The 20,974-nt window shown below is 35.1% G+C and overlaps 5 protein-coding genes and 2 long non-coding RNA genes across 13 annotated transcripts; 5 read left to right on the top strand and 2 right to left on the bottom strand.

The window, feature by feature from the left end:
• Positions 1–1,041: 1,041 nt before the first annotated feature.
• LOC139822506 (fatty-acid amide hydrolase 2-A-like) lies at positions 1,042–9,041 on the top strand. 3 transcript variants are annotated; one of them, XR_011734528.1, is made up of 14 exons: positions 1,042–1,180; positions 3,264–3,436; positions 3,518–3,630; positions 3,713–3,889; positions 4,026–4,245; positions 5,873–6,087; positions 6,223–6,334; positions 6,471–6,628; positions 6,987–7,124; positions 7,508–7,609; positions 7,677–7,844; positions 7,955–8,137; positions 8,461–8,688; positions 8,766–9,041. XR_011734528.1 is itself a non-coding variant. In XM_071794288.1 (13 exons), the coding sequence occupies exons 3-13, from the start codon at positions 3,628–3,630 to the stop codon at positions 8,575–8,577; spliced, it is 1,593 nt and encodes a 530-aa protein (XP_071650389.1). In that variant the 5' UTR covers positions 1,042–1,180; positions 3,264–3,436; positions 3,518–3,627; the 3' UTR covers positions 8,578–9,041. The 3 variants fall into 3 exon arrangements, 2 of the variants coding, with proteins under 2 accessions (XP_071650389.1, XP_071650390.1); XM_071794288.1 differs by having other exon boundaries at positions 8,461–9,041; XM_071794289.1 differs by lacking the exon at positions 1,042–1,180 and adding an exon at positions 2,627–2,864 and having other exon boundaries at positions 8,461–9,041.
• On the bottom strand, positions 1,067–3,848 carry LOC139822515 (uncharacterized). Its single transcript, XR_011734529.1, has 3 exons — positions 3,708–3,848; positions 3,137–3,186; positions 1,067–1,205 (listed from the first exon to the last, which is right to left on the bottom strand). It is a non-coding gene; the product is annotated as an uncharacterized lncRNA (long non-coding RNA).
• Positions 8,800–13,073, bottom strand: LOC139822516 (uncharacterized). Of its 2 annotated transcripts, XR_011734531.1 has the most exons (3): positions 12,955–13,073; positions 9,498–9,719; positions 8,800–9,123 (listed from the first exon to the last, which is right to left on the bottom strand). It is a non-coding gene; the product is annotated as an uncharacterized lncRNA (long non-coding RNA). The 2 variants fall into 2 exon arrangements; XR_011734530.1 differs by lacking the exon at positions 12,955–13,073 and having other exon boundaries at positions 9,498–9,730.
• On the top strand, positions 9,795–13,145 carry LOC139822505 (piggyBac transposable element-derived protein 4-like). 3 transcript variants are annotated; one of them, XM_071794284.1, is made up of 4 exons: positions 9,795–9,940; positions 10,081–10,244; positions 10,514–12,215; positions 13,011–13,145. In XM_071794284.1, exons 3-4 carry the CDS (start codon positions 10,523–10,525, stop codon positions 13,037–13,039), a joined length of 1,722 nt encoding a protein of 573 aa, XP_071650385.1. In that variant the 5' UTR covers positions 9,795–9,940; positions 10,081–10,244; positions 10,514–10,522; the 3' UTR covers positions 13,040–13,145. The 3 variants fall into 3 exon arrangements, with proteins under 3 accessions (XP_071650385.1, XP_071650388.1, XP_071650386.1); XM_071794287.1 differs by lacking the exon at positions 13,011–13,145 and having other exon boundaries at positions 9,796–9,940; positions 10,514–12,223; XM_071794285.1 differs by having other exon boundaries at positions 9,886–10,244.
• On the top strand, positions 13,078–15,308 carry Ctu2 (Cytosolic thiouridylase subunit 2). The gene is made up of 3 exons (XM_071794290.1): positions 13,078–13,219; positions 13,366–13,640; positions 13,716–15,308. The coding sequence occupies exons 1-3, from the start codon at positions 13,143–13,145 to the stop codon at positions 14,753–14,755; spliced, it is 1,392 nt and encodes a 463-aa protein (XP_071650391.1). The 5' UTR covers positions 13,078–13,142; the 3' UTR covers positions 14,756–15,308.
• Positions 15,309–15,939: 631 nt separating this feature from the next.
• Nd-15 (NADH dehydrogenase (ubiquinone) 15 kDa subunit) lies at positions 15,940–16,272 on the top strand. Its single transcript, XM_071793884.1, has one exon. The coding sequence runs from the start codon at positions 15,940–15,942 to the stop codon at positions 16,270–16,272; it is 333 nt and encodes a 110-aa protein (XP_071649985.1).
• A 733-nt stretch (positions 16,273–17,005) lies between these two features.
• Positions 17,006–20,022, top strand: Atpsyngamma (ATP synthase, gamma subunit). 2 transcript variants are annotated; one of them, XM_071794296.1, is made up of 3 exons: positions 17,006–17,165; positions 18,063–18,612; positions 18,836–20,022. In XM_071794296.1, the coding sequence occupies exons 2-3, from the start codon at positions 18,083–18,085 to the stop codon at positions 19,200–19,202; spliced, it is 897 nt and encodes a 298-aa protein (XP_071650397.1). In that variant the 5' UTR covers positions 17,006–17,165; positions 18,063–18,082; the 3' UTR covers positions 19,203–20,022. The 2 variants fall into 2 exon arrangements, with proteins under 2 accessions (XP_071650397.1, XP_071650398.1); XM_071794297.1 differs by lacking the exon at positions 17,006–17,165 and adding an exon at positions 17,218–17,423.
• Positions 20,023–20,974: the final 952 nt, after the last annotated feature.

Here is a 20,974-nt window from a genome sequence, read left to right as displayed (position 1 = left end):
ATTATTTTTCAATTGCTAGAGATTTATATAACGCTTGATAAAAGATGCTTAATTTATTTATAACTCCCGTTTAGTCTTTTCATTATTACCTCAAGAATTATTTTCTTTCTTTTTTTTCTTGTATATGCAAAGTGTGTTTTGGAGCTATACCCGTAAAAATCAGACTGGCTAATAGAATCCACAAACAGGTAACACAATTTTAACGTAGGTCTGCAAAGTGATCCTTTCTGAGATATTCAGTTGTTTATTCTGCGAATTTTTAGATATAGAAATTGTTGATATTTTAAGCTCTGAGATATATTTACCATATGACATATCGTACAGAGAACTTAACTTATAAAATAAAAAATTAAAAACGTTTAATTTACGGATCTCTCTCTATGATTACCTAAGACCTTTTTTTTGTAGATTCTATTAGCCGGTTCAGTTTCTCCCAGTAATTTCAAAATACTCTGTATAAATAATTTTCTTAATAAAATATAATTTTACTTGCAAAAATCGGAAAAAGTATTTGGATAGAAAAATTATTAAAATGTTATCACATCCATACTTTCTTTTTCTCAGTGATTTTTCGAGCGTTCTGAATTCGTGTGCCACTTTTCATTTCATACAGATTTCTCTTCTCCAAATATTATGGTATCTTGATTGTCGAGTCGACCAACGGCCAAAACACATACTATATACATATATATACGTTCGCAGAAAGCAAAGTCCACTATTGTTATATATGTTTTCGAGATATCAGTTATTTGAATCACATTGATTACTATTCAATAACAAGATATTAGGATCAGATCGATTACTTTTTTCGACTATAATTATTAAATTTATTCAACTTCGAGGAAAAGACTTTGACGTAAATGGTCAAATATATAAAGTCCTCTAATCAGGCATAAGTGAATGGACCACAGGAGCTTCAATAGTGAGTACTAAGAAAAAAGTCACGGATAACAAAAATACAGAGTATTTGTAGGAAACGCGCGTCATCGAGGATGATAAAAAGCAAAGCGCCGTGGAACGTACTTCGGCATTCGTCCCACTTTTTTAAGTTCGCTTGATGCCGGTTGCTTCCTTTCGTGCGTATCGATGCGAATCAGTCGTGAACGATCGTGGCCTGCAACGGATGCTACTGGATTAGTCGCCTCGAATCCTGTGTATCTTATCAAGATTGTCTCCTGCGGTACGTAATGATCCGACACGCTTTCCTGCAAATTCGTAAAAATTAATATTAGATAATTTATCTAAATTTTCTTATTTATATTTACTAACGTACAAACGTTATTTTATGTGTAAATTTTTATATTTTGCATAGATTCAGAGAAAATATAAAAGTTGCAGATGTGTTCTATCATACCAATGCGTATAATATAAAATTATAATATTTTAATTTAATTTCAAATTTAAATTAACTTCCTTAAAGTTTTTAAATAAAAAGATCGTGGCGCTAAATCCTTCAATTGCAACAACCAGATTAACAATTCGCTCTATCTCTTTTTTAGATTATAATTTTAAGATGCACGATTATATTAGGATATTATATTTATAAGAAGTGTAATATATTATTAATATGAAAATTGAGTTTCATCAAGATTAAACAATTCTAATCAGTTTTGACGCAGTTTGATATCGAATCATCGTATAGCATATGCATATATGTATATTTACATCTTGAATGCAGTTTTTTTGCAATGAACTTGACCAGAATCTACTTGTTTTGTAATTGATACTTCGTAAATAAGATAATAGTAATTAGGATAAGCAAATATTTATTTGATACACGTTACACGATACGATATTATTAATTATGTAATTTTAATCAATTCAAATGAAAGTACTTTCTTTCCAATAAAAGTAATTTCCAATATAACTCATTTCAAATTTAAATCCCTAAAAAACTTTTTTTAAGAAGAAAACTTAAATATAATTTGCAAGAAACAAATTATATAAAACGTGAATTTTTTAATATAACATTCATGTGAAATAATAACTCCCGAAACTTTTGAGTCGATTTGCAAACTCAACGACAATTCCCACATTTGAGAGTGCTATACAGTTAAATTAATTTTCTTTTACACACACGCGCGCATAACTTATTGTCATAACTACCCAGTGAGAAATGACCCGTCGAATTGACGTCTATAGTCTATAGACGTCGATTTGACAGGTCATTCCTCACTGGGTATTCTATCAATACTAGCATGTATGTAGGTAAACTCACGAAGTTCTATTACATAATTTCTAACAAATCACCGCGTAGAACTAAATTCTTTTTCTCAGCAACAATCTTTTTCTCGTTTATAATAAATAGCGATAAAATGCTTGATTTAGATCCAAATTAATTTTTATTGACGAATTAATTTCCATTAGCAACAAATCTCTACTATTGTATCTTGTTCAATAATATAACATTGGATATTTTCGGAAATAATATTCATAATCAATTAAAAAAGGAGTTAGCCAAAAATCTACGTTATGTTTGAGATAACCCGTTTGAGATAACCGGTATACGTCTTATTGCGTATGAATGTTGGTGCGAAGAAAGGAGGTAGGGTGGGTCTTTTAAAATTCTCGTCTCGCACTTCGTTGCTGTTTTCAATGGCGAACCGTGCGCGGGATACGACCTAAAACCTCGAGGAAGTGTCCACAAAGTATTGCGTCAGACATCCGTGTGAAATTAACATAAACGACAATGACTAACATTCTTCGTAAAATTAAAATCGTAAAATCGGCTCTGTGTAATGAACAGTTTCCCTCAGTGACGATATTTCGCGATATTTCACATTGACGTTAAATTAAGCAATGTATTTCACATGTACTTCCATTGCCTACGCTTCCAGTAAAGTTCTGTGAACAAATGACGAGACGTATGTATTTTTACGGCGATATTCCGTATATAGCGATCGTCCCCGATCGGAAAAGTTGATTTAGAGATATTTGCCTTTTATATCAAAATCGCGTCAGTTAGATATATTGTACTCATTAAAATATTGTGACAACATTTTGAATATCTCAATCTTATTTTTTTTCGGTTAATTATCGAGAAAGTTTCTCTGAAAGAATTTCTGACAAAATTCGATATCAGTTAATTAATAATTAATGTTAGAGTTAAATATGCTTTAATTTAACATATACCTACCAAACAACTCTCGATCTTCTTTTCTTCTCGGTCAATTATTGGAACGTTTTCTTAAAAAAGATAATTCTTTTGTTGATGGCAACTTCGAAAACTTCGAGTTAAATTAAACATGCTTTCGTAATTTCAGTTTTTGCATCACGTGTCTCCTGTAACTAATGTAAGCGTACTGTCAATGGGATTGATGGATTAATTAAAAACAATCAACCGTAATAAATTGCAATAACGTAATACAAACGCGTTATGGAGTTTCCATTGTCATTATTAAACATCTTCTACAGTGATCTCCGTTTGGTCAATTCGGTGAGTTTAAATTAATAATATAATAAGATGATATACGATAACAATATTTAATGAAAGTTATAACTTTCAATCTTTATCTAGAACAATCGAAATCTTTAAGCTGTATGGATTGCATATCAACGTGACTAATCTCAAAACTGCGAAAACCCTCTCAACTTGTAGAGAAAAGCGTGATAAGCGTTATCAGCATTATGGTAAAACTATATTCACTTCAGATTCCATTTCTTAAAGATATGCTTAAGAAATTGTTAGAACACATATCATTTCATACCGAAGGTCCAAGCAATAATAGTGAGGATAATAGTGAAGTACGGCTTATTTCTTCTCCGTTGTTTGCTCGGCCCGTTCTTCAAACTGCGAGGTTTGAGGAAGAGACGGCGATGCCCGCCGATCGAGGATCGAATTTTGCTGCTGTCGGCGACTGAAATTGCGCGGAAAATCCGCAAAAGAGAGGTAAATTTACGTCATTCTGTTGAAACAATTTTTAGGCAATATTATTGCCAAATCAATGTAGGATACGCACTTGAAATCATCTTAAGTCGAATCAAACCAAAGTTATTCAATGTTATATCCTCTCAATTATCGGCAGATCAGTTCCGAGAAAGTGATTATCGCATACGTGAAGCGATGCAAGGAGGTGAATCCATCGATCAACGCTATCGTAGAAGATCGTTTCGATGTGGCGATTCAAGAGGCACGTGAAATTGACAAATTTCTGCAGTCAACAACTATAGACGAGGCGAAAATCGCGAGCGAGAGACCGCTGCTCGGGCTACCTGTGACGATTAAAGAAAGTATCGCTGTTCAAGGTAAGTCACATAGTTCAGTCACATTCTGAATATGGAGAGGTAAAAACCAGAGTGGGTTAAGTCAAATTTTTTTAAATATTTTCTCGTGTGCATAGATGCAATTTATATATTGTACAGATTGCATCTATGCACACGAAAAAATATTTTAAAAAATTTGACTTACACCACTCTAATTTTTACCCCTCCATATATATTTACTCATTTTAGTTAAATTTAATATGTATAGCTAAGAAAGGTTGAACGGCCAAAATTCGAGCAAAGAAATTTTAGATGTTAGTTTAAAATTAAAATTGAATAAACATATGTATATATATAACATTTACGTTTCGACCTACTTGGTCTTCTTCATAACGTTCTAACGCGCTTGCCCAACGACGAAAACTCTTTTATTGTATGCGATTTTTTTTAATTTGACCATCAGCCATTGTCTCTCTCAATCTTTTATATCTATTTTGCGTAATTTATTAATGTAATTTTATCGATTAGAACGTTCTGAAGAAGACCGTCGAAACGTAAATGTTATATATACATATGTTTATTAAATTTTAATTTTAAACTAACATCTAAAATTTCTTTGCTCGAATTTTTAACCTTCCTTAGCTTTGCTATTATCGAGAGTATGTATCTTGTTTTTATTGTTAATATGTATACTCTTACATAACATTTTAACTTGGGAAACATTAACTTATAAAACAAAATTTTAAATAGTAAATAGCAAGGGCATGGAATTCATCAGGCATTTCATGCCTGATATTCGCGTGATTAAAACTATAGTCCATATTTACGTTAATCACTTGCGCAACTTCTCGAATATATGTTCAATAGAATTGTCGGAAACACGCATTATTAGAATCTTTTTTTAAAGAGAAATAATTAATGTTTATCACATTTAAGATGCATTTATATTTAAATATAATGTATATCTATTCAAATGTAGGAGAAGTTTTTTAAATATCAACTTGTTATTAAAACCGCATAAGGGGTGTCAAGGTCACTAGGTTTTTGATGTTTTCCTTGCATATTAATATCTTCTCATCTTTTTCTCTCTTTAAGTCACTTTAAACAACTCATCGTTTGCACATACTACTATGTAGTAATTCGCACGGTTTAACGAAATTATTTTCCCACCAATAAACTCATGACAGAAGTGTTATAACTCGCTGAGAATTTTTCTTAGAAGTAGTATGTTAGCGCAATAGACATCGATTTGCCATTTCATATACTGAGTACTATGTATGTTCAAATAAGTGGTATATTGGCATATTTAAATCAACGTAAAATCGCAAGTAATCGCAGAGATCTCTGGACTCAAGATCATACAGTCAGGCATTCTGTAAATATTATTTGAAAATACACGCATGCCATGGCAAACTGCGAATTAATTTTAATTCAAACTGCTTATACTTACTGAATGTCGAAAATTTTATCGAACAAAAATCGATGTAAAATTTTCCAAGGGATAATACGCTATTCACTTTCCGTCTCGAAGACATCGTACTCTGTATAATTTCTGCAAGTACACAACAAAAATATATTATCTGGATGCAATATCTGTAGAATAATTTTATAGCGTAGCTTATGGCATATAAGTAATACACAATTAAAATAAAAATTTATCTATATTTAGGGATGAGTCATACCGTGGCGATGAAAGATACTCCCTCGAGGGCGACAAAAGACGCCGATGTTGTAGCGAGGATCCGCGAGGCTGGTGGAATTCCTCTTCTCGTCAGCAACACTCCGGAATTGTGCATGTGGTGGCACACCTCCAACAAAATAACTGGTACCACCAGGAATCCTTACGATACACGGAGGACTGCGGGTGGCTCTTCCGGTGGCGAGGTTTGTATATTTTCATTTTTTTTACGTAGACGCCAGAGTTCCTTTTTCTCCTAAAACCCATAAAAATTAAAGATTCTTTTTAAAATAATACATAATGGAATTTTATAAAAGATAGAAATTGTTGTATTTAATCAGGCTGCTCTTGTCGGTTCTGGCGCCTCGATCCTGAGCTTGGTTTCTGACATCGGTGGATCGGCCAGGCTTCCGGCAATGTTTTGCGGCGTTTTTGGCCATAAACCCACACCAAGTAAGTTTCATCGGACAATCAATAAAAAAAAAGAGAACAATGAAATAACGAAAATTTTAATCTTGTATACTTGTTTATAAGACTGTAGAAACTAATAAATAACAGGTAGAACAATTTTATATATTTTCTCCCTTAGACTGGATATCAGTAGAAGGTCACAAACCTAGCGCAAATGATAAAAATTGGCCTTCATTTTTCGCGATCGGTTCAATGGTTAGATATGCCACGGATCTGCCTCTCCTGTTATCAGTAATGTCGCAATCGGATGAAGCTAGGAATACCTTTAACAAAAAGGTCAGAATTTGTTATTTTAATCATCTGCTTCATGCTAATTCTTACTCCTAGTTTCCGTGGATGCGTTGCCGTGCAAAAAATTGCGCGTCAAATGCGCGCGTTTTAAAAAAAGCACGCATGTGATTGGGGTAATTTATGGAAATGCACGTTTGACGCGCGGAAACGTGTCCACAAAAACCAGGGGTTAATCATGCTTCTATCGGTTTCTTATAAAATTTTAATTAAATATAAGGTACTAAAAAAATGTAAAAAAATTAATATAAATGATGAATAAAATTAATATGGACAGATATATTATTTTATTATGCTTATTTAAGCAAGGTTCAATCACGTAAATCAAAGTTGCATATTCGTATAGGTATGCCTAAAGGACATAAAGTTTTTTTACATGGATGATTACGGCCCGGTCCCAAGTTCTTTGACAACTGACGTAAAAGATGCAATTTGCAAACTGATGAGGCACCTCGAAGACACTAGTCATGTCCAAGTGCAAAAAGTAAGTCAGGTGTTCAAAGGTCTTTACATTATGTAATTTGCTTTTAATTTATTATAAAAGAAGATTAAATTATTACGATCAAATACAAACACTATTTCTTTGAGCATGTAGTATTATGTAGCATGAAGCAATGATTTAATCTTCTTTCCAGTAATTAATTAAAAATGACTAAATATGAAATTAAATATGTTTACGTACAATAATACAACATGATATCGTATATTACATAATTGTTAAAAAATTATGTAAAGGTGATATTGGGACACATATAGATTTAAAGTCCATGTTGTATTTAAAAATTTTAAGGAATTAAAATCAAATATTTAAAAGATAACAGTATTGATGTATTTGTAGACAAGCATAATATTTTTTATTATTTGCAGACAAATTTGGAAGATATGAAACAGTCTTTTGAATTAGGCTTGATCATTCTTTTCAAGATCAGTGATGTATATTCGATGTTTAATCGATGGGATGATCCTAAGGTACAGTTAAATGAGATATTTTTAAGATGTGTCGCAGTAAATGAATACACATTTCAAAATTTCTCAGAAATCGAAGAGGGTGCTCACAGAAGCACTAAAGTTTATTTTCTTCATGTCGTCGCACACTTTTCCCGCTATTTGTTATGGGATAGGCAAGAGCATTGTTGAAAGAACATCGGCCTCCAATTATAAAAAAATAATGGAGATAAGGATGCGATTGAAAAAGCAATTTGAGGTAAAGTTCTATATACATATTATAGTATTTTCTGAACTTTTTGTCTGTATGATATATTAATATAGTGATTTATATTAATATTAAAACAATGTTCAATGGCATTCGATTAGGAGTTGCTGGGTGATAACGGCGTTTTAATTTGCCCATCTTTTACCTCGTCGGCGCATTATCCTCACGAGTGTGCATACAACATATCCAATTACACTTACATGATAATCTTCAACGTGCTGGGATTTCCGGTTACACAGTGTCCGCTTGGTCTCGACAAAAACCAACTACCGATTGGAGTTCAGGTAAACAAAAAAATGCAAGTTAGCGGACTAATAGCTTCGTTTGTAGATTGCGAGATTACGCAATCAAAACTCGACAGCTCGACGATTACGCAATCAAAACTAAGAAAATAATTAATTAACGATAATATATAAGGATGCAAAATAGGTAGAATGTTCCTCTTTCATCATTTCATCGATCATTGCTGCGCTGTATCCAGATCATTATAATTTTGAATTCATTAATTTTGAATTTGCAATCGCCGAGTCTGTCTGTCCAAGAATCGATTATCAATTTACATTTAACTGTAGTTTTGACTTCGTTCTTGATCTCGTTGTTTTTGCAGATTGTCGCAAATCCGGGTTGTGACCATTTGACGATTGCCGTTGCGCAAGAAATCGAAAGGACGTTTGGCGGCTGGCAAGAACCACAAGGCAGAGAACTCGTCTGCGACGTAGCATAACTTTACGGTGGCACCGTCGATCTCCGCCTCCAACTGAAGTCGTGATCTGGCATAATTTTCAAAAGATAAAAAAATTAAACTTACGACATAGAAAAATTTTCAAGAGGCAAAGTGAGGCAAAACGTAACAAAGAAGGAACTTTGTTGAATTCAATTTGCGTGGTATCATATTTTTAACATGTTTTTCAGCTAATGTAACCCGAGAGAGAGAGTCTCATCTGGAGTCGTATTTATCTCAATCAAACTTTCCACTCAACATTAATTTCTGAATTATTTACACTCGAACGACATGACAGAATTTTCGAAGTACTCTAATGGAAAGTTTTCACCAACCGCCGCCGATTTGACGCGATACTTTTACGTGACTTTATATACATTGTATGGGAAACCATATTTACACGTAGAATAGTATTTTTATATCTTTGTGGTATTTTAGTAGATAATAAATTAATGCGTCTACTATAATTTGACGAGTAGCTAATTGTCCATGCCAGTCCACGTCCACGACTCCACCACGCCAATATCAGATCCCACCGCATTGAGCGTTCTATATATCATAATAAAACAATAAATAAATCTAAATCTAAATGCAAGTACATACAAGTTAAAACTATCTATAGGTTTGGTTCTTTTTTGAAGAACTTTCTAAATTGGTGAATATAAGTGCAATTAAGTTGAATGAGACAAGTATAGTTTGTTTCACTCTAATTTTATTGCACCAATATGTATCAGTTCAGAAAATTCTTCGAAAAAGAATAACAGACGGTATAATTACAAGGTGTTTATTAACAATAAAATGCGGATAAGAGACTTTTAACCTTCATATAAGGCGAACATTCAGTTTACATTTTATTTTTAATTAAATAAATTTAATAAATATATAAAAGTTAACTCTCTGAAACTTTTTGACTTTTTACTTACACTTTTTCGATTATATTTGTATACGGTTGATTTCCAAATTTCGTTAGTACAATTTTTAGACTTTGAAATCATATCTGTGCTTCTTCTTCTTCTTCTTCTTCTTCTTCAGAGATGAAGGCACATATGCCTGCCTAGTGCCTTGACAATGACAATGTGGCAATTTGACTAATAAATGGTATGATTGGAGAAGTCTTCTTGTTACTGTGTTGAACTGTTGAAATTCTGAAAAGAAATATGAAGTAACAGAAAAACAATGGGATACGAAGATTACGAAGTCGAAAATATGTGTTGCGTAATCTGAGTGCGTCGCTCATGGCGAGAACAAATACGTATGACTAGTGATTCGCGCTGTTGCCAAATCTAAGTTTATTTACTTATGGCAGGTCGATGAACTGGTTAAATGTCTCGTCCTTTTGTAATTACAAGACTGTATTGACGCAAAGGTAAGTAAATCTCCATGTCAATTTGACTGTAAGTAATCGTTTATTATATGAAATAATAGTAAATAATATTTCCGGTTCTATATATAATATTTAAGGACGATAGAAATCTAAAGTAATATAACCTATACTACTTCCCATAGGGAGGATTTGCACAATCACTTTGGGTTTAATGAACTTACGGATTCGATCATCACTGTGGACACACATAAAAATTTAGAAAGAGATATTACAAGGAAAAGAGTTACGGACCAGGGTGTAAAAGTTTTGTGTCAAAAAACTAGTAAAAATTGATTGGAGACACAGGGTAAGACTAGTCTTATTCCAAACCCCTTAAAAAAAATTAGCCTGTGGGCCTATTCTGTAACTCTTAACGACAGTTTTGTTATCGTTATATTGTCGTTGCGCAGCTTTTTTTTTACTATACATAATATCTGCGCAACACAAGTATAACGATAACGAAACTGTCGTTAAGAGTTACAGAATATAGACCCACTGTACTACAGTTTTGAGTACGCTTTGAATAAACAGTGGCTACAAACAGAAAGAAATTACACAAGTTTTCCAAATCTTTAGTGCAGCAGCATGGCAACAGAAGGAATACATATAATATGGTTTCAAGAAGAAACATCGGATAATGAGACAAAGAACTTCAGTGAGGATGATGATGACTGTTCTGACATTGAGCCACAATTGTCAGAACATTTTAAAAGTGATCCATTATCGGATTCTGCACCTGATAACGAAGATAATATAAGAGAAAGTCAGACTTTCGTGGGAAAAGATAACACGACGATTTGGACTACTAATGAAGCGAATATTCAAGGGCAAAGTGCATCCAAAAATATTACTAATTTGCCGGGCACCACAGGACCAGCAAGAAGCTGTTCAACACCTATAGAATGTTGGGATACGTTCTTTACAACAAACATGATTGATAGTATTGTAGAATGTACAAATGTGCAATTAAGTCATTTCCAAACTATTTATAAAGGTAATGAATGTAGACATACGACGAGTATTGAAATTCGGGCTCTTTTAGGAATTTTGTACATGACAGGTATATTTAAACGATGTCACTTGAGTATTGATGATCTTTGGACAAAGGATTCTTTAGCGCCTCCGTTTTTTCGTATTGCTATGTCAAAGAAAAGATTTCAATTGCTAATAAGAGCTCTTAGATTTGATAACGCTTACAACAGAGACACGTGGAAAAAAAGCGATAAATTAGCCCCAATGCGCGAAGTGTTCGAAATGTTCACTAAAAATTGTAGAAATTCATGTATTCCGAGTGAATACCTCACCATCGACGAAATGTTTGAAGCATTTAGAGGCAAATGTAGTTTCAAACAATATGTTCCAAATATATCTAGCAAATGTGGTATAAAGATTTTCATTTTATCAGACGCTCGCACGTTTTATACAATAAATATGGAAATTTACGCAGGGGAACAACCTGAAAGTTCTTGTCAAGCAGTAAACAAACCTAATGCCATTGTTAAAAGACTTATTGAATCCGTTCAAGTTTCTGGAAGAAATATCACTTTTAATAATTGGTTCGTATCGATTCCGCTCGCGCAAGATTTATTGAAGAAGCAAATTACGGTGGTTGGGGCATTAAGAAAAAATAAACGACAAATTCCACCGGAATTTACAAGCACGAATAAGAGAGCAATTAACAGCTCGTTGTTTGCCTTTACAAAAGATATGACTTTAGTCTCATATGTTCCAAAGAGAGAGAGAAATATCCTGTTACTGTCAACCATGCGCAGTAATGCAAATATTGATGTCAAGAGTGGCAACTTACGTAGACCAGAAATCATTTCTTTTTATAATGCGACGAAAGGAGGTGTTAATAAATTAAAAATGGAATACAGCGTAGCTCGAACTAGTCGCAGGTGGCCACTCACCATCTTTTTCACGTTATTAAATATTGCTGGGATTAACGGCCAGATTATTTACAAAAGTAATACAAACGTTACAATGCCTAGACAAAAATTTTTAAAAATTATTGCACGCGATTTAGTCCTACCATTTGTACAGCAGAGATTGCATTGTGATACTTTATCAATAGAATTAAAAACATTAATGACCAATTTCGTACAAGTAACCAGCGAACCAACGAAAGTAGAGAATACTCGTGAAACAGGGAAATGCTTTTATTGTCCAAAACACAAAAATCGGAAAACAAAAGTGTCTTGTAATAAATGTCACAAGCTAATTTGCGGGGAACACAAAATTAGCATTTGCATTGTATGTAATTTAAAAGAAGATGAGAGTGAGTAATCTTTATTTCCACTTTGATACCATTCTATAATTCAATCAGCGCATTTTTTTTATATTCTTTACATTTAATTGATCTTTTGTATTTATCGGACATTCTTAAACTTCCGCATTCAATTTTTGATTACTATAGCAGCCAAAACATATATTGTTGTATTTGCGATTATAATTTGTTGTTTTTGATTACTATAGCAGCCAAAACATACATTATTGTTGCATTTGAGATTATAATTTGTTGTCTCTTTACTTTGTTTAGTTTTTAAAATAATCTTTTTGAATTGATGAGATTAATTTTTTTGAAATAAATCGTAATATGTAATACACATAGCCATACATAAGGTATTTTTATATCCTTACATCCTTTATAGTGATTTAATAGACAATAAATTAATGCGTTTCTGTTACATTTTGATCAGTTGCTTTATTTATGGCAGTCCATGCATCTTGGCGTTTCATATATTTCATAAATTTATCATTTCAATATAAATGGTGCCTGTAATTTAATGATGTTCTTTCGATAATGATGCAATTTATGATGTAAAAAATTTACATCATGGATACAACAATTTATAACACAAAATATATAATACATAAATTTCTGTAGTCAACTTTCCGATTTTTCATGTTGCGTATTTAATATAAATTAATAATAATGTAATATGTCAATAAATTCATTCATTCGACATTAATTATCAGTAATTCAAAAAGTTTAACAATTAACGTAACTGACGTACCGTAGCCACGTGATCACGTACACGCTGCATTCTAACCAATTCTAACCTAAAATCAGGTGTACGAAGATGTTTTTACAAGCTCTAGAGACACTCAATCTGTGATTAATTATTGTAAATATTTCGTAACGTCTGATTGTAAAATACAATTGTAAATTATACAATTTGTTTGACAAGTCGCAAAAGGGGAGATGTGTTCGGTAAATGATTGCAGGTTTGATGATAACGATGATGAAATAACTAAAAACAAAGGGAAAGATTCACTGGCGTAAGTACACTTTATTTATATGAAATAAAAGAAAAAGGATATAATAAGATCATTCCAAAATTTACATTCTATTATTATTATTATAAAATAATCTAATAAGATATATATTATATTGATGGTAATAATACTTATATTTTTTACAACAGAGATGTGACACTATGCAGAAAATGCAAATGTGAGAACGCTGACGTTTTATTAATCGGCCAAAGCGGTTATTGCAAGACTTGTTTCCTGATTGTTACGAATCACAAGTTCAGAGCGGCGCTTGGTAAATCCAAGATTATTCGCCATGGCGATTCGATACTGGTCGATCACTCAGGGGAATTAAACTCCACCGTGCTCTTACATCTCATTAAAGCTGGCATGAGTGAATCTGCTCACAAGAGACTCATCTTCAAGACAGTAGTTTTGTATATAGACGGTAAGTCTCGTAAGTCAATAAGTTTTTGTCACATGGAATTTTGTGATTGAGAAAGATTTTAATATCCGAACACAGACAGCACTGCGGAAAGAACAAGTGAGGAAAGGGACATGCTGCGACACAGAATCACTGAGGAAACAAAGGCTTCTGGATTTGACGGTTATGCCGTATCAATGAGTCAGGTTTTAAACGAAGAGGATACCTTGGACATAAAACCGATGGACAAAGAGATAAACTATGAAAATGATAATCGGCTGCGCGCGATATTGGCCAGTTTATCGGACGATACCTCAAGGACGGATCTTGCCGATCAGCTACGTCGTAGGCTGCTCCTGTCGGCAGCTCGAAAACTTCATTGCAACAAGATATTTGTAGCCGACTCCGCAATGGACATCGCCGCGAAGGTGCTCGGAGACGTATGCCTAGGACGAGGCGCGCAACTCTCCACCCAGGCAAACTTCTGCGACGCTCGGTGTGCCGACATCAAGATACTTAAACCGATGAGAGACTTCGCACAGCAGGAATTGGTGTACTATTCGGAACACCACGAGATAAATTCTGTTAAATCAATGGAACCCCCAAGCGCACCGGCAACTTCCATACAGGGATTAGCGCGGAATTTCACGACGGGGCTGGAATCTCAATTCTCCGGCACGATATCCACCGTGTTCCGTACAGCCGATAAAATAAGCCCAAAGAGTAACGTACAGCAAAGTACAGAGGATAATTGTGCGCTCTGCGAAGCGAGATTGGACTACGTGTCTTCTGGCAATGAAGTGACTGCCATGAGGGCAATTGAGGTTTCCAAATTTATGTCTTCCAAATCGGTTAATGCAAGTTCTCCCAGTAATCGAGAAAACGGAGAATCGAATTGCCTCGTTTCGCGGTCGGACAACGAAGAATGCTGTAATGACAGTGGCGAGTGTGGTTGTAAGAACGATATGAAGAGACAAGTAACCGCGGAAGACGTTTGGAGATATCTCTGTTACAGTTGCAGACGGATATTTCGAAGCTCAGAGATTTTACGCACCTTGCCAGCGCCGTTATTGTTCGCCGTCCAACAAAGAATAGCTTTCAAGAGTATGAGAGAGAAAATCAGTGACTTTTTATTATGAATAGAATATTTGCTTTAAGATCTTGCGCACAAGGTAACGCAACGAGAACAATTGTACATTAACAGGGTAGAAATATATTAAGAGATTTGTTAAACATAATAACATGTTGTTCGTAGGTATTAGCTTATTTTTCCAGAGACAAATTACTTTATATTCTTCTTCGAGATTTTTTTCAGCTCCTTAAATGAATTTCTGTCATAAACGATACGTTATAGTTTCTATACATTTGCCACGTTTATATTTCTTCATTGCCTATTCTAATTAGTTCAAATTATGAATTTTTGACAACCAGTGTCTAAATCGCAAATAATTTAATGAAATGAAAGGATAAACTGCTGTTGCAGTTTTTCCGCAAAATCTGGGATAACTTTTATTGCGATGATGACAATTTTGATTTTCCCGCTGCCAAGTGCCATAAAAATCTTGACCCGCATAACCTAGCTTGACATTCACCGATTACGTAAAAACAGACGTAGGAAGGTTGTTTTCGAGATTTCTCCGAGTAATCAAGAACGTGTATAATAATTACAAAAATCGGGGTATTGATTATCACCGGTACGTATCATCGTACAGTTCCTCTCGTTTCTACGTGCGCGACTTAGAAGTTACATTATTGTGCGTACATGTGATTTTTTGGGGTTAGGGTTATACCTTCTCATGAAAATATTTCTTTTATCGAATCCGTATTTCTGTAATGCGAATAAATTGCGATGATTTTACCATATAACAATGATATCTACGGAGATTTCCTTTGATGTTATCCATAAATCAAGAATCACGGTTATATAGTTAGACCGACTTTGGCCAAACGTTGATTAACTTGATTGGTGATTAACTTATACCTATGCTATTGTTAACATGGACAGAATTATCAATTTTTGTTGTTTAACGTTTGTTGTTATAAGAAAGATTGGATTAAGAACGAGAAATTATATAGTTGGAAATATTGTTTCAAGCATCTCTTCCATTTGAATTAATTGCTAATTAAATTAATCATAGTTCGAAATTATTCTGGCGAAAAAGCACGTTGGATCGGGGCTTTATATTTTGGGGATCGTTGTGTCGAGCTTCTCATGATCTCGGAGAATGCCGGTTTATAACAAGAATTGCGCTGTTTGAAATATAAGTGAAATATTGTATGTTATCGTTGGGATTCTTAAACGCTGTGCTTTTTCAGGTACATCATGATAAACCACGATAATATCGTTTACATGAGATACGGCGCGCCCTTGTTGAAGGGACCCTTTACAGATCTCTTCCTCCATATACGCAATCTTCAGTGCGTCAAAGAGTGCGCGCCCTACGAGGTGCAGTACATGGATTGCATGGAGGCATACGGCTATCACAGGGGCAAGGAGAAGTGCAGATTGATACTCGAGGACATGTACGAATGCGTGATGAAAATAAAGAGAGGTCGGCGCGTCAAACTGATGAACGAAGAGCGAACCCGTCGGTTGTTTGCCGGCGAAAAGCGTGAGGACGTGTTCGAGCCAACTCCGCCGCTCGATCTGTATTAAATCGCGCCCTTTCTCGCCGGGCGAATGCATAGTTTACGTGTAAATGTATCGGACTAAAATGCCCATTTCTACCAATGTAGATTAACTTTAATCTCGGTTTAACTTACTTTCCTATCTTTTTCTAACTTTTAGAACTAGGAAAAGATGACAGATAAGTTAAACCAAGATTAAAGATTAACCTGCGTTGATAGAATTAGACATAAAAGGATTAACTTGATAGACAACAAAAGCGTTTTACCCACAGAAAACTTGTCGCACCAGTTCATTGCTTGAAAACTCATCTTTCTTTCCCTGGGAATGTTTCTTGAGTGAGGTACATTTAAGAATTGCAATATGTGTTACTCCTCTCTCTCTCTCTCTCTGAATATTTTCGCTGTACAATACTTTAAGACATTTATTAAAAAGACATTTATTAAATTAGTATTAAAACATTTATCAATCCACGTAGAATTGCGACAAGAATGTAGCTCAGAATATCTGCTGAATGTTGAAATTGTAAAAAATGATATATTTACGTTACAATATACAGATATTAATAATTATGTTACTTTTATTCTTTTATTATAATAATATTAATTTTATATAATTCATTTTCAAAAATATTTTTTATATTTTTATTTTCTTTATAATAATAAGTTACTTTGTTATCGACGTTGATAAGACAAGCGGAACACTATCCTCGTCCCCAGGTCGCGCTGAGGTCGACCTTCATTTCTTGTCAGTGCTATCCGACTCCCACAGATGACGTGATTGAAACGATTGAGAATCTGCCTAATCTGCCTCGTAGCCGCGTTACGTGTGTGGTGCTCCTCTCCGTCCGTGTGCGGGAACCACTCAGGCTGATCGGCGGAGGGTTCTCGATAATCCGTGGGCTTTATTTTCCGAGTTGGCTGGTGAGTCGATTCCCCTGCGTCGTCCCCGAGGCGATGCACCTCGCCCCTACTCCGTGTTCGGCTCGACCCGAGCGGCGAGGATTTACCCGGGCGCACGTCCGGGACCAGTCCACCCCGCGATTATGTAAACGGAGCGATATTGTGCCGCGTTCGAAGCTGTCGAGGCTTCCTGACCGTCGAGCTTGACGCATCGCCGTAATTTCAAGCTTGGACTCCGATTCACGGATTCAACGCAGCGTGCGTTCTACGATTCATCTCGTGAGCGAGAGAGCATTAAAGATTTTTGACACAAGGAAGGTTGTGTCAGGCAAAATGTCAGAGAAATCTACCCCCACAAATGCAACAGACCCTTTTGTTTCGTTACATTTGTCATTATCATCAGAAGTGTGACTTGCATTATGTCCGTTCTAGACTGGAGGATGATCCTACTCGAGGCTCATCCCTAGTGAGTAGTGTAGATGGGTAAAAATCATGAATAATCAATGATTTTTCTCCGTCTACACTGATTTTTATCCGTCTGCACTACTCACTAGGATGAGCCGCGAGTAGGATCATCCTCCAGTCTAGAACGGGCATTAGCTGCTGTCTCAAAACTACTTGTATGGAATGACTCGGTTATTTGTAATTTCTGTCATATATTTTATATTCTGATACTGTTCCTACTTACTGTATCAATGCTCTATTGCATTACACATTTCAATTATCTGTGAACGATATTGAAAATAGCAAATGATTGCATTTCTGTCATAAAGTTATTTGTAAAGGAATATTAAGTAAATATCCCATAAATGATGCAAAATTAAATTTTGCAACTTACACAAGATGCATAATTATTCATAAGACTTATATTAACGTGAAATTGAAATAGAATGGTTTCCTGAGAATTTAAATTTGTAGGAATCTGGCAGCCGACAACGATGCTTAGCAACCGTATGTCAACGATCTTGCGGCTGGCTGCACAGGAACAGCAATGGCAGCAACAGAGGGGGATGGCCACCCTTAAGGCGATCTCTATGCGTTTGAAGTCCGTCAAGAATATCCAAAAGATTACTCAGTCCATGAAGATGGTGTCGGCAGCTAAATACAGTCGAGCTGAGCGCGATTTGAAGCAGGCTCGTCCCCTCGGCGTCGGCACAAAGATATTCTACGAGCAGGCTGAGATCCAAGCGCCACCGGAGGAGCCGAAGAAGCTGGTTGTTGCCGTGACCAGCGATCGCGGTCTCTGCGGTGCTGTGCACTCTGGTATATCCCGTAATATTCGTGATCGATTATTGGCTGATCCTAAGGAACGTGAGAACACAAAGATCATATGCATCGGCGACAAGTCCCGGGCGATCCTCCAGCGGCTGTTCGCGAGCAACATACTCTTCGTCGCATCTGAGGTCGGCCGTAAACCACCGACATTCAACGATGCGGCCAAGATAGCTGTACAGATCATGAACAGTGGGTACGTTAGCTGCGTTGCCAAAAACATATAAATCCAAGGCTAGATAGAACTAACTATACAATTTAAATAGTTAATTTGCAGTATTAACTGAGATTATTCACTATAAATTTTTCTTAATTTTTGTTGCTTAACTATGCATCTCTTTGGATATATAAGTTGTATATTCTTTTTAAAGATGCAGCGCTGTATAAATAATATAAATAATGGCTACTCTTTTTCGCAGTTATTCCTTCGGCTCTGGACGCATAGTATACAACAGGTTCAAGTCCGTGGTATCGTACGCGATTGATGATCTACCGTTGTTCGATAAGAATGCGGTGGTTACCGCACCGAAGCTGTCGGTGTACGATTCACTTGACGAGGAAGTAATACAGAGCTATCTGGAATTCTCGCTCGCCTCGCTGTTGTTTTATTCGATGAAGGAAGGCGCTTGCAGCGAGCAGTCCAGCCGTATGACGGCCATGGACAACGCCAGCAAGAACGCCGGAGAGATGATCGACAAACTCACTCTCACGTTCAACCGCACTCGGCAGGCCGTGATCACCAGGGAACTGATCGAAATTATCTCCGGCGCCGCCGCTTTGGAGTAAGATTGTCCCGCTGGGAATATTTAGTTTATCAATTTATAGTGCCGGCAAATAGAAAGAGAATACGCTGCTGGAAAAGGAAGAACGGGGAGACAAACCTGTTACGCTGCCGAAGGATAAAGTTCCCCATTGACTTGGACGATGTTCGATCAACCGCGGAGTTGCATGATAAACATCAAGAATATTATAAGTCTATCTGTTATTTATATGTCCAAGTTGTTCAATAAATCAATCCAATTACAAAAGTTTGTAATATATAAATTAACAATAAGGTTTGATCATCGTGAGCCCATTTCCACAATGAGCTTCTCTAATGTCTATTTTTACTCATTTACATTAAGTTTAAGTTTGATTTAACTTTTTATGTTATAAATGGACATACGTGAACAATGTCTATTTCTATCAACACAGATTAACTTTAATCTTGGTTTAACTTACTTTTTACCTTTTTCTAGCTAGGAATTTGGAAAAGATAAAGTTAATCTCTGCATTGGTAGAAAAGGTCAATTCTTAAAATTGGAAAAAGATAAAAAACCAAGTTAAACCGAGATTAAAATTAATTTTTATTGGTAGAAATAGACACAAGTCCCCGTCTTGGACTCCGCATCGAAATTTAAAAGCGGTCCGGTTGGTCGAATTCCAATTCTTTGGTAGAGCCAGTGATGTCTAATTTATAATACAAAAGGAAGTGTAAGAGTGTAGAGGAGTCTTTTTACATCGTGGCCGACCATCCATCGGTCTGCGTTTAATCCACCGGCCATCCACCAGGCCTCTTATTGATGTAAATAAACTAAGAAAAATAAAATTGAAGTATTTTACAGAAGCAATGAAGTATTACTTATTCTACCCTTCTCTTCTTTCCTTTCCTTCCAAAAAATCTTTTGGATCCCATATTAAAAATTCTTGATGTTGATAAACTCAGGAATCGAAAATTCTTGATGTTGATAAATCAGAAATTGAAAATTTTTGATGTTGCTAAATTAATAATTGAAAATTCTTGATGTTGATAAATCAGAAATGGAAAATTTTTGATGTTAATAAATCAGAAATTAAAAATTCTTGATGTTGATAAATCAAAAATTGAAAATTTTTGATGTTGATAAATCATAAATTAAAAATTTTTTATGTTAATAAATCAGAAATTGAAAATTGTTTATGTTGATAAATCAAGAATCGAGAAATTCTTTATGTTGATAAACTCAGAAATTGAAAATTCTTTACGTTGATAAATCAAGAATTGAAAATTCTTGTCGATTCAAATTTTGTGCTAAAATTTTTAAATTTTAATTTCCAGGAATTGCAATTTATGCAATTTCTGTTTGGTTCATGGAAATATATAGAAATAGGAGTATAGAAGGATATTTAATTAAAAGCCTTGTGTCCACGATGCTAGAAATCGCTCCGAGATCTCGGACAGAGAAAGAATTAACCAATCGCAATGGTCAATTGCCGAATTGTTGAAATGTGATTGGTCAATTTTTTCTCCGTCCAAGATCTCGGAGCGATTTCTAGTATCGTGGACACAAGGCTGTAGACAGCCAGTTTTGATTGCTCCGCCAATTTTGTCAAACACGAGAGAAACAAAAAGAGAAAGAGACAGAAAATAAGATACAAAGAAGGAGATAGAAAAGAAGGAAAGCGATAGTGAATGTACTGAATGTGCATTCTCTCTCGTAGCTAGGATTTTGACAAAATCGCCTTATGGCCAGACTTTTAATTATTATCTCTAGTTATGGAGGATTTATCGGTCGAACGCCGGACGCGGTGTGAATCCT

Source organism: Temnothorax longispinosus, chromosome 11 (assembly GCF_030848805.1).
Source record: "Temnothorax longispinosus isolate EJ_2023e chromosome 11, Tlon_JGU_v1, whole genome shotgun sequence".
In the NCBI taxonomy this organism is placed as follows: domain Eukaryota; kingdom Metazoa; phylum Arthropoda; class Insecta; order Hymenoptera; family Formicidae; genus Temnothorax; species Temnothorax longispinosus.
This window is presented reverse-complemented; position numbering and strand designations above follow the sequence as displayed.